The sequence below is a fragment of the Leptonychotes weddellii genome, chromosome 3 (genome assembly GCF_054177405.1).
Source record: "Leptonychotes weddellii isolate Sample4059 chromosome 3, ASM5417740v2, whole genome shotgun sequence".
Taxonomy (NCBI): domain Eukaryota; kingdom Metazoa; phylum Chordata; class Mammalia; order Carnivora; family Phocidae; genus Leptonychotes; species Leptonychotes weddellii.
In genome coordinates this window covers 70,764,989-70,778,517 of record NC_138371.1, presented here as the reverse complement: position 1 = coordinate 70,778,517, position 13,529 = coordinate 70,764,989, and the positions used below count along the sequence as shown (strand labels likewise).

The window sequence follows — 13,529 nt, the reverse complement described above, 5'->3', positions numbered from 1 at the left end:
AATAGGTAGAAAAATTCTAAATAAGGAACTACTCTAAATAAGGGAAATTAATAAAAAGCCAAAATATAAGATTAGAATTAAGGAAGAACATAATCATGAATTTACAACCAATTCCCAAAATCTAGAGGAAATCATTTCCTCAGACTATTCTAATTCGTCCTAGAAGAAACACATCATACATGAATATTCCAATTACTGTAGAAGCAACTGAAAGATACCCAACCAGATTAATTTCATAGCAGAACACCACATAAGCTTTAAAGAACACAGAATTACAATGTCCTTGTTTCAGGTCATAGGAAAAGATGAAAAGCTCTTTATTAATAATAAAACTCAAAAGAAGAGGTATCAAAAAAGAAAAGCAGGTAATGTTACTTATGAATATAAATCTTAAAAACTTAAATATAACATTAGCCAAGAGAATCCTGCAATGTCTATACTCTGACCAAGTAGAATTGATTGTAGCAGTGCTGGGGTGGTTTAATATTGGGAAATCTATAAGAAAGAAATTATTTCTAATAACAAACTGAAAAAAAAAAAATCACAGGAGCACACCAATACACTTGGTATGATCAAATCACATCCTGAAAATTATGATGGCTTGGAAGTATTAAAAAAATAAAAACAAAAATCTTAGAAACAACAAAAAGAAAAACCTAAATGATAAAGGGCAACTTACTGAAAACTAATAAAAATTATTCTAAGGCCACTCCCATTAAAATCATGACCAAAAGGTGAGTCTACAATCACTGTATTTCAACAAACATGTAATAGCAATAAAATGAAATAACTGGTGTATCTGGGAAAGAGATAAATTCTTTTATCTTTATTGCTAAAGATTCAAGTGAAACCTAGTTGAAATTAAAAAAAAAAAAAAAAAGAGTATAATAGACCTGGATCTAAGATAAATATACAAAAATCTTTGAATTGACAATAACTAGCTTGCAATAAAAATGTGAAAAAAATCCTGTTTAGGGCGCCTGGGTGGCTCAGTTGGTTAAGTTACTGCCTTCGGCTCAGGTCATGATCCCAGGGTCCTGGGATTGAGCCCCACATCGGGCTCCCTGCTCAGCGGGAGCCTGCTTCTCCCTCTCCCTCTGCCTGCTGCTCTGCCTACTTGTGCTCTCTCTGTCAAATAAATAAATCTTAGATAAAAAAATCAAGTTTTTAGAAGGTAAAATAAACTGTAATGAAAACGAGGGACTTACATATGGATAAAAAGTTAACAGACCAAAAACTTAATCTGAATGTACATGCATTTAGTAATTTAGCCTTGAAATGCATAGCAACAGAAAAATACAAGGAGAAAAAGATGACATCTTTTCAAGCTAAAGACTTTAAGACACTCCTCTTTTTAGGTAGATCAAACAGATGAAAAATATGCCAAGATATAACAGAATAGCAAAATAACTTTAAATTAAAAGCACACAAAATTATCCTAAAAATTGATCTTAAAATAGACATAAGTGAAGCTTTAATAAAATGTAAACATTTCAGACTGTGCTTTTTTTTTCCCCCTTGCTTTCTGATAATTTGCAAAAAAGTTTACTTTATTTCAAAAAAAAAAAAAAAAAAAAAGTCACCCAAAGGCATGATTCATGAAAGAAGAACTGACAGACCGGACTTCGTTAAAAACTTCTGTTCTGCCAAAGACACAGTAAAAAAAAATGAAAAAACAAGCCACAAATTGGGAGAAAAAATCTGCAAAAGACATATCCGATAAAAAACTGCTATCCACAATATTACAAAGACCTCTTTAAACTTAACATGAAGAATATGAACAATCCAGGAGCACATGGGTGGCTCAGTGGGTTAAGTGTCCGACATGTGATTTTGGCTCAGGTCATGATCTCAGGGTTTTAAGATCAAGTCCTGCATTGGGCTCCGTGCTGGGTGTGAAGCCTGCTTAAGAGTCTCTTCTCCCTCTCCCCACCTTTCTCTCTAAAAAAAAGAATATCAACAACCCAATTAAGAAATGGTCAAAAAGATATGAACAGATACCTCACCAAAAAAGACATACAGGTGGTAAATAAGCCCATGACAAGGTGCTTAATACTGTACATTATTACAGAATTGCAAATTAAAATTAACCCCTTTTTATTACTGGTGGGAATTCAAAACAGGATAGCCACTTTGGAAGGCAGTTTGGCAACTTCTTACAAAGCTAAATACATTTTTACCATATGATCAAACAAGCATGCTCCTTGGTTATTTACCCAAATGAGTTCAAAACTTACGTTCACCCAAAGATCTGCTCACTAATGTTTAAAACAGTTTATTCATTGCCAAAACTTGGAAGCAAAACTCCAATGTCTTTCAGGAGGTGAATGAACTGTGGCAAGTCCAGACAATAAAATATTATTCACCGCTATTATCATCATTGTTACGACTGTATTATTCAGTACCAAAAAGAAAAAAAACTTAAGCCATGAAAAAAATGGAGGGAACTTAAATGTATGTTACTAAGTGAATGAAACCAGTCAGTCTATAGAGGCTATATACTGTATGATTCTAACTATATGACATTTAGGAAAAGGTAAAACTATGTAGACAGTAAGAAGATCAGTAGTTGCTAGGGGCGAGGGGTAGAGGTGGGGAGAGAGATGAACAGGTGGAGCACAGAAGATTTTCAGGGTAGTGAAATTATTCTGTACACACTATCATGATGATACATGTCATTAACATTTGTTAAAACTCACAGACACATATGTAACACCAGAATAAACTCTAATGTAAACTGGACTATGGGTAATAATGATGTGTCAGTGTAGGATCACTGATTGTAACAAATGTTAACACCCTGGTGGGAGAGGTTGATAGTAGGGGAGGCTGTAAGGGGAGGGAATATTAAGGAACTCTTTACTTTGTGTTCAATTGTGCTACTAATCTGAAATTGCTCTTAAAAAAGTCAATTAAAAAAAATCCCAAATCTAGAAACCAAGAAAAACATACCACCCAATATCCTTTCACTAAAGAAATCAAATGAGGGAAAAAGAAAAATTATTGGGAACAGAGTTAAATGAAAACCCTCTATGTCAAAACTTAAGCAACACAGTTAACTTAGTACAAAAAAATGTCTAACAACCATGAGCTAAGTACTCAAAAAGCTAGAAAAAAGGCAACAGAATAACCAAGAAGGAAATAAAGATGACAGCAGAAATAAACCGAATGGTTACCCCTTCCAAAAAAACAAAATAATGGCAACGACAGGATTCTAACTCTATGCTAAATAAAACAGAGATATATTGAAAAACATAAGAAGAAATTTAAAACTGGAATAGCGCAATAACCACTAAAGAAATTCAAATAGTTATCCAAAATCTCTATACTCAAAAAGTATTAAGTCCAGACAGTTTTTAGTTGTGTTCTATCAAGCTGTTAAATAAGTTTTGCAGCATTTATATAAATTGTTCTAAGGACCAGAAAGAGAAGGGTTATTACCCAGACACAAACAACCTAAATAAAATATTAGCAAATTGAATTCTGAAGGAATTAAATATACATGTGTGCACATATATACACCCTTAACACACTTAATAACTAGGCTTCACCTTAGTAATGCAAAAATGAGATATCAGAAAATTTATCTGTGTACTTACTTGCACATTAACAGACTACAGAAGAAATATCACATGACCATCTCAGTAGATAAGAAAAAAAGCATTGGAGAATTTTAAAAATCAAGTTCGTGGGGCGCCTGGGTGCTCAATCGGTTGAGCATCTTATTCTTGATTTCAGCTCAGGTCCTGATGGAGCCCCTGTGTCAGGCTCCAGCCCGCTTAAGATTTTCTCTCTTCCCCTTCCTCTGTCCGCCCCCCCACCCCGCCCCACTCTGATGTGCATGCATGCACGCTCTCTCTCTAAAAATAAATAAAGTTCATAATGACCTCTCTCAGCAAACCAAGAAAAGAAGTGTCAATAAGGGTTGTTTATCAAAAAGCTATAGTAAACATCCTATTAAATGGAGAAATTTAATACATAATCCCTTTAAGAGAGAAAAAAAGGTAATGATGCCAGCTTATCATCAGTGCTACTTGCTCACCATAGTACTAGAGGTTTTGGCTGAGACAGTAAAAGTTGAAAGATTAGAAAAAAAGGAGCCGAAACGCAAATTTAAGCTCTATTACAAAACGACACAAAAGAACTGACTACCATGTTCACTGATATGACTTAGTATTATAAATATGCCCCCACAATCTATAAATTCAATGCAACTCCAATTAAAATACCAAAAATATCTTCTTGGACACCTGAAACGGATTAAAAAAATTTTTATTTTTTTTTTTAAAGATTTTATTATTTGAGAGCGAGAATGAGAGAGAGAGCACATGAGAGGGGTAGGGTCAGAGGGAGAAGCGGACTCCCTGCTGAGCAGGGAGCCTGATCTGGGACTTGATCCCGCGACTCCAGGATCATGACCTGAGCTGAAGGCAGTCGCTTAACCAACTGGGCCACCCAGGGCCCTAAAAAAATTTTTAAAAGATACAGTGCAGGAAAACACAGAGACCAATAAAAATATTCAGATTAAAAGGGAAAACAGGTAAGCTATAGAGTAAGATAATACAATGCTATTTATAGAAAAAAACATGTATTATATATAAAAAACCTGAAGACTTCACTGAAAAACCTATTAAAAATAAATTCAATAAAGAAGGATACAAAAATCTGTTGCATTTATTAACATGAACAAACTATCAGAAAATTAAGGAAAAAAATCCCATTTACAATTGCACCAAAAATAATAAAATACCTAGGAAAAAATGTAACCAAGGAGGTGAAAGATCTGTACAAGTGAAAACTAGGACACTAATAAAAAAAAAATTAAAGACATAAACAGAAAGACATTCCATGCTCACGGATTGAAAAAAATTAATACTGTTCAACGTCCATACTACCCAAAGCAATCTACAGACTCATTGTAACCCCTATCAAAATTCCAAAGGCACTTTTCAAAGAAATAGAACACATAATCCTAAAATTTGGATGGAATCACAGAAAGACTGAACAGCCAAAGCAATGTGAAAAACAAAACTGAAGGCATCATGCTCCCTGCTTTCAAACTATACTACCAAGGTATTGTAATCAAAATAGTATAGTCCTGGCATAAACAGACATATAGATCCATACAATAGAATTAAGATCTCAGAAATGAACTCATGCATAAATGGTTGATTTATGACAAAGGAGGCAGGAATATGTAAGAAAGGACAGCCACATGCAAAAGAATGAAACCAGACTATTGTCTTCCATCATGCACAAAAATTAACCCAAAATGGATTTAGGCTTGAATGTAAAGCCTGAAACCATAAAACTAGAAAAAGATAGGCAGTAAAAGCTCCTTGACCATCAATCTTAGCAATGATTTACTGGATCTGATTCCAACAGCAAAGGCAACAAAAGCAAAATAAACAAGTGGACTACATCAAATTAAAACCTTCTGGCACAACAAAGGAAATCATCAACAAAATGAAAAAGCAACCTACTGAATGGGACAAAAATATCTGCAAATCATGTATATAAGGGTTAATATCCAAAATATATAATGAGCTCCTACAACTCAACAGCAAAAAACCCCGAATACTCTGATTAAAAAATGGGCAGAGGATCTCAATAGACATTTTTCCAGAGAACACATACAGATGGCCAACAGACAGATGAAAAGATGCTCAACATCACTATCAGGGAAATGCAAATCAAAACCACAATGTGGTATCACCTTATATTTGTTGGAATGCCTATTATCAAAATCAGATAATAAGTGTTATGAGGGTGTCGTTGAAAAGGAAATCTTCATGCACTGTTGGTGGGAATGTAACTAGTATAGCCCCTACGGAAAACAATATGAAGGCTGCTCAAAAAATTAAAAATGGAACTATCATACAATCCAGCAATTCCACTTCTGGGTATTTATTCAAAGAAAATGAAAACAGTAACTCAAAAAGATAGATGTACTCCCAGGTTCAGAGCAGCCTTATTTACAATAGTCAAGATAAAGAAATAACCTAGGTGTTCCTGGATGAATAAATGGATAAAGATGTGGAATACACACACACACACACACACACACACACGAACACATGCATGCATAGAGAGGAAAACTATGCAGCTATAAAAAGAATGAAATCTTGCCATTTGCAGTAACACAGAGGGACCTTGAAGGCATTATGCTAACTGAAATAAGTCAAATGGAGAAAGATAAGTACCATATTATCTCACATGTAGAATCTAAAAAACAACTAAAAATCCAAACTCGGATATAGAGAACAGACTGCAGGTGGGGGTTTGAAATGCGTGAAGAGTGTCAAAAGGTACAAATTTCCAGTTATAAAATAAGTAAGTCATGGAGATGTAATGTACGGCATGGTGACTACAGTTAATACTGTGCAGCATATTTCAAAGTTGTTATGAGAGTAAATCTTAAAAGTCCTCATCACAAGAGAAAAAGATCTGTAACTATGTATGCAGAAAGATGTTAACTAAATTTATTGTGATCATTTTACAATGTATACAAATACCAAATAATTTTGTACAATCTAAATGTTATGTCAATTACACCTCAACAAAAAAAATAAACATGAAATATGTAAAGAAAAAAGGAAAAAAAACACACACAAAAATATCTACACAAAAAATTTCATAGTCTTTTCCCAATACATGCATGTCTTAGGGCACATATCAAAGTGAGCACCCATTAGGGAGGGTGCTGTAGGGATGGGAGTGAAGATGAAGCATAAAGTGAAAAAATGTGCGGAATCCTCCAAGGATCAACGACAGTGACCATAATCTGAAGAGTTTAAGTAACTCAAATCTGTGTACCGGAAATCTTTTTTTTTTTTTTTTAAAGATGTTATTTATTTACTTGAGAGACAAAGAGAGACAGAGTGTGCGAGCATGAGTGCGCCATGAGTGGGCGGTGGGGGCAAAGAGGGAGAAGCAGGCTCCTCGCTGAGCAGGGAGCCCAATGCAGGCCTCAATCTCAGGACCCCAGGACCATGACCTGAGCCAAAGGCAGACGCTTAACCAAATGAGGCACCCAGGCGCCCGTGTGTACCCAAAATCTAAAAAGAATTAAAGCAAATATTAAGTTTTCAAATACACAGTATTTTTAGATGGGAAAATTTTTTTTTTTTTAATGTTTTATTTATTTATTCATGAGAGTCAGAGAGAGAGAGAGAGAGGCAGAGGCAGAGGGAGAAGCAGGCTCCCCGCCTACCAGGGAGCCCGATGTGGGACTCAATCCCAGGACCCTGGGATCATGACCTGAGCCAAAGGCAGACGCTTAACCATCTGAGCCACCCAGGCGCCCCTAGATGGGAAAATTTAATAGAAAAGTAGAAAGTGTCAATTCTTCCAAAACTGCAATGAATTAAATATAATCCCAGATAAAAACACAACTTTGTCTTTTGAGTGTGTCGGGGTATGTATATATTTACAGATTATTTTTGGAGGGGGATACTGGAATTCATATACTAATACCTGAAAATAGCTAAGGATATAATGAAAAGAGAAACCATGAAACCAAGCCTTATTACATATTTTTTTAAAGATTTATATAAGAGAGAAAGACAGAGAGAGGGAGAACAAACGTGGGGGAGGAGCAGAGAGAATCCTCCAGCAGACTCCCTGCTGAGCGCAGAGCCTGAGCCTGAGATCATGACCTGAGGTGAAATTAGGAGCCAGCTGCCTAACCAACTGAGCCACCCAGAAGCACCACCTTACTAAATATTAAAGCTGTTTTAATTAAAAAAAAAAAAACATACAATACTGGATGAAAAATAGATATGGACCAATGGAAAAAAATCCAGAAGTAGATGCCAGAATATGTGTGAATTTAATATATGATAAAAAAGATATTTCAGGGCACCTGGGTGGCTCAGTCTGTTAAGTATCTACCTTCAGCTCAGGTCATGATCCCAGGGTCCTGGAATCCAGCCCCACTCAGCAAGGAGTCTGTTTATCCCTCTCCTCTGCCCCTCATCCCCCCCACCTGCTCATGTGCGTGTGCTCTCTCCCTCTCTCAAATAAATAAAATCTTAACAAAAAAAGGTAACTTCAATTGGGAAAAAAAAGGTTTGACAGACAAATGACACAACCAAAACACGATGGTCAATCCCTCAAGGTGGAAAGCGTTAGGGTGAAATTTTACTTTGTTCTTTTTAGCTATGTCTACTTCTTAATCCCTTAAGCGAGCCTGCATTATTTAAATAAACAGAAAAAACATGAAGCTATCACTGGTTAAAAATACAAACAGGCACTTATAATGGAAGAATACCACATACATATTTTATAATTATTCAACTTTAAAAAAAAAATTTTATCAGGGTGCCTGGGTGGCTCAGTTGGTTAAGCGTCTGCCTTTGGCTTGGGTCGTGATCCCAGGGTCCTGGGATTCAGCCCCGCATCAGGCTCCCTGCTCAGTGGGAAGCCTGCTTCTCCCTCTCCCACTCCCCGTTTGTGTTCCCTCTCTCGCTCTCTGTCAAATAAATAAATAAAAATTAAAAAAAAAAAAGATTTTATCTATTTATTTGAGAGAGAAAGAGAGATCCTGCATGCAAGCAGGGATAGGGGCAGAGGAGAAGGGAGAGAATCTCAAGCACATTCCACACTAAACTTAGAGCCCAACTTACGGTTGGATCTCATGACCATGAGATCATGAACCGAGTGGAAGTTGGACACTCAACCAACTGAGCCATGAGGCGCCCCTATAACTGTTCAACTTTTAAAGCAGAAGATACAAGAAACTTAAAACTTTTAAAGAGTCCACAATTAAAAGTCTTTCCCCCCATATTTATAATCAGTTCACAGCTTTTTGCATTTCCCCAACCATAATACGGGGATAACAGCTACCTCTCAGGACTATTTTGATTAAATGAGATTATACATATAAACTCGTCTTTCTAAGGTGCCTGGGTGGTTCAGTCGGTTAAGCAGTTGACTCTTGATTTTGGCTCTGGTTGTGATCTCAGGGTTGTGTGACTGAGCCTTGCATTGGCTGCGTGCTGGGCGTGGAGGCTGCTTAAGATTCTCACTCTGCCCCTTTGTCCCCCCCAAAACAAATAAACAAAATACCCTCTTCTTTCCAATGATCTTTAAGGAATTAATAAACAAACAAACAAAAAATCAAAGAAAACCTTGAGGCCAAAGGGTATGGCTATTATCAATAAGCAAAAAATAAGCATCTTTAAGTAAGGCTTTTGGACTTACATTATTTTCCCAAACATAATAAAAATATATAACAAAACACCATATACAGAAACATTAGCAAAAATAACTGTAACTACTATCTTAAAAAATCAAGTATGGAGAAAAAGAAAAAAACAAAAAAAAAACAAACAAAAAACCACAACAAAAAAAACCAACAACAAAAAACAAGCAATTTTGAATACTGTATTTGTCTTTCTGACACCATCAGGGAAGGTACAAGCAAATAAGTATTTTAAATTCTGTATATTAGAAAGTCTACATTGGGTTTACAGTAAAAAACAAGGGTACATTAATTTTTGTATATGAGTACCTTCTAATGTAAACCTTATGTGAAAATTATCAGATAATTACTGTATACCTATAGGTTCTGTTTCCCTTCTAATTGTACTGGGAGGGAAAAATTCAAATCTTTATAAAATCTGATGTATATCTGATTCCTTTTTCTCTCATTAAGTCCCATCAAAATTAAATTTTAAGATAAATCATTCAAACAATTTTTCAACCTTTGGCATAGAAAAGAAAGGAAAAAGATTCAAGTTAGCAGATAATCTTTAAAATAGAAATAAGGATCAATGTTGTAGGCTAAAGAAGTATAATGAAATACTTATGTTCCAGAGGTACTTACTGCACCAGATGTTGTACCTAAAAAAATAAAGGAACAATATTTACAATGTGATAAATCATGGTCTCCTCGAGTGAACATTTTTAAAGTATTTATTCATACTATATCTTCCTCCTTAGCCTGTCACACTAAATATCCTAAGAGTGTTCTTTATGATTTATGTGCATGCTCTCTTTTTTACAAAATAAACATACACGGTGCAAAGCATTTTCAGAATTAAGTGGCACTCTGAACTTTTAAACTGCAAACTCACTTAGATCCCATTGGAAAAGTATTCACAAGCTTTGCCTTTTTCTCTTCTTGCTATTATACATGTCTATCTTAACTAATTCCTTTCTCTACTACACTACTGAAATAAAATAATGCCACAGACCTCAGATTCTATGCTTTAGATCTACAGCACCTTCAACTATATAAACTTCAGACTTGTGGTGTACAATATAATATCCAGTAGCTACCACATGTTTCTGTTAAAAATTTTTAATTAAGATTAAATAAAATCTAAAAATTCAGTTCCTCCTTTGCACTAGCCAATTTCAAGTACTCAGTAATCACATGTGGCTAATGACTACCATATCGGACACTACAGATTACAGAACATTTCCTTTTGCATAAAAGTCTATTAGATGGTACGGTCCTAAATTATTATCAGTACCCCTCTAGACATAAGGGGAAACACCCATTAGCCACCAAGTTCAAATGAGTAAGTTTCAACTTTAGAAACTAGTAACCTAAAACTATGTGTGAAAAAGAAAAGAATTGTAAAAAAAGGAATAAAACACACAGAACAATCAAAAGAGGCTACTATGGACATCACTGGTAAAACCAAAGCATTTAAAAAGTAATTAAGAAGAAATTTTATGAGTCTGTGTCTCACTCAGGATACAGGAAACAAAATGTTGGTTACCAAAGTGGGGAGGGCAAAACAGGTGAACAGGATTAAGAGATACAAACTTCCAGTTATAAAATAAGTCAAGGTAATGTAATGTACAGCATAAGAAATCGTATTGTATGTAATAACTTTGGATGGTGACGGATAGGTAACTAGACTTATTGTGGGGATCATTTTGTAATGTATAAAATTATCATATCACAATGTTGTACATCTGAAGCTAACAGGATATTATATGTCAATTATACTTCAATTAAAAAAAATTTATTTAAGGTAATGTTCCAGGATTATTTGGATAATAGTAATCAGCTCTAGATATCTAAATAGGCAAAATATTATACTAGGTATTTCAGAACACCATTTCAGCTTAAATAAATAAATTTGTGAAGCATCTTAAAAAGATCCATTATGCCCCCATATAAACCTGTAGGAAAATGTGCATTTTAAATGTTTCAAACCATGTTCAAAACAAAAAATGTTTTAGGGGTGCCTAGGTGGCTCAGTCAGTTAAATGTCTGACTCTTGATCTCAGGGTCGTGAAATTAAGCCCTGAGTAGGACCCCACCCTGGGTGTGGAGTCTGCTTGAGATTCTCTCTTGCTCCCTCTCCGCCTGCCCCTCTTCCCCACTCTAAAAACCAAACCAAACCAAAAAAACAAAAAACATTTTGGCATAATCATGGAAAAAAAGTTCAGCATCTGGAATACCAATTTATCTGAACATTATTTACTCATGGATAATTGAAGCATTACTAATATATATGAAAGGTACACTAGTCAAAACAGTTATTAATAACTGGCTGATAAAAAAAATTATCACAAGGCTTACAAACTCCAACAGCTACAAGGACCAAGCAGGTAATAGAAAAGACTGTAAAGTAGTCCAGAAGGCCAATGAGAGTACATGCTCCATATCCAAAGTAAGGAGTTACTACCCCATTCCACAGTGTCTGCTGTGTACAAAAAGGGACTCAACCAGAATTTTTCATTTAAACATTCTCTGACTACCTACTGTGTTGATAAGCACCACTGTAAACAACGAATATTCAGATAATACAGTTTTTCAAGATAAATTCAATCTTTTTGTAAAAAGATAAATCTAATTGTTATGTATGGCCCAAGACTTTAAATGTTGGCAACTAATTATAAAATTTAAAAACATTGTATAGGCTAAAGTATAACTGTAGACCAAATCTGGTTCCAGAACTTCTGATCTAAAATTATGGTAATTTTTTATGGATTCAATTATGAATGCTATCCCTACTTCCCATTGCTTAAAACAACAACAACAAAAAGAAGAAAAAAATCAGAAGCTAATCATAAAGCCAAAGTGACATTGCTTTTATTCCTTGTTATGACAGCTACTGTCCAGATGAAGTCTAATATTTACCACCATAAATGGTGTACATACCTGCTGCTACATCCATATTATTTACTCCTGGCTGTAAGATAAAAAATGAAATTAGTAATATTCACCTTGTTTTAACTATATTTTATATAAGTTCCTTATAAAGCAGAGTTCCCTTTATGTATACTCAAAGATTCTCAGTAAGTTTTAGTTCCTTTAGTTTGCTATAAATTGTAAAAACATCATAAACCTGGAGCTATTGAAGCACTTTAATCTAAGTGTGTTATTTATATGATCATCAGTTACATATAGATTCACAACCATTTACCCACAATTCTGATACAGAAAAAGCTCTAAAAACCAAGTTTTTTCAACTTTCACACCAACACTCATTATAGTGGCAAAATCTGCTCTGAATGACATGAGCTCTTTATCCCACCCCAGAGAATATCCGTTAAGTTTGCCACAGAAATATTGTGTTCGAATTATATAAGGCACTGTCCAAAACCCCAAGAGAACTTTTTATACGATATATAGAATATGCAAAGTATTATTTTATAATATTAAAACATTTAAAAATATATATTTGGCCTAAGAATTTTGGGTAAGACATTGCAAATGTAACACCCCAAGTGGAGTATGTCCATTACAACCACTAGGTTATCAGGTAATAAATAAGTTATGCTAATATGAATATCATAATGATTTACATATTGCTATACAATCCAGTAAGGGTGATAAGGCTGTCAAGGATTTTGTAAGTAATGTGCCAGCACTGAAGTCTCATGAAATGTAAATTTAGAATAAAATCTTCTGATTTCTAAATCTAGGATCTATTACTAAACCATAATACAACAATTTTAAATTAACACCCAGCAAAGCAAAAGCCTATTCTTTAAGATCAGAATGCCACCAGACCAATAAAATGCTTCTGGCTAACAAATTATAGCTCTTAGTATTCTACTCCTGTTTAACATAGAATTAACAATTAAGGATGTCTGTATAAATACAGGAAAAAATGTGAATGCCTATCATTCAAGAAACTAAAAACCCACTGTAATTCCCACCTTGCATTACAGTACTCACACACTTAAAAAGCTAACATGATTGCCTACAAAATACATAGAACGATGTTATTTCATATATAAAAGTAGTCAAAACATCAGAGAAAATAATTATTTTTACTAGATTACCGGTAAGGCAGGCTGCATGGAAGCCTGAGACATATGAGACATCATCATTCCAGGCATTACTGAAGACATCATTCCAGGCATCTAGAATAAAAGTAAAAAAAGGTTACTATATAAAACCAAAGCATTTAAAGAACTTTATTAATCTATCTGGTTATCAAAGCTAGTATGTACAACTCAAGATTTAAACCCAGTGAACACTATACTACATGAATAGTATGCTTAGTAAGTGCTTGTTGAATGAATGAAGTATTTTATCAATGAGCTAATATTTG

At 34.6% G+C, this 13,529-nt stretch overlaps 1 protein-coding gene across 7 annotated transcripts in view; it reads right to left on the bottom strand.

The window, feature by feature from the left end:
* PRPF40A (pre-mRNA processing factor 40A) overlaps positions 1–13,529 on the bottom strand; it is a 55,640-nt gene that overhangs the window by 27,812 nt on the left and 14,299 nt on the right. For 5 of the 7 annotated variants that reach the window (XM_081814437.1, XM_081814443.1, XM_081814438.1 and 2 more), the window contains exons 3-5: positions 13,258–13,338; positions 12,128–12,158; positions 9,830–9,846 (exon numbers count right to left, since the gene is read on the bottom strand). The exons of 1 other annotated variant lie outside the window; for it this stretch is intronic. In XM_081814437.1, the coding sequence (XP_081670563.1) occupies positions 9,830–9,846; positions 12,128–12,158; positions 13,258–13,338 (129 nt within the window). The remainder of the gene's footprint in view (positions 1–9,829; positions 9,847–12,127; positions 12,159–13,257; positions 13,339–13,529) is intronic. One more of the 7 variants, XM_081814439.1, reaches the window with a different exon arrangement.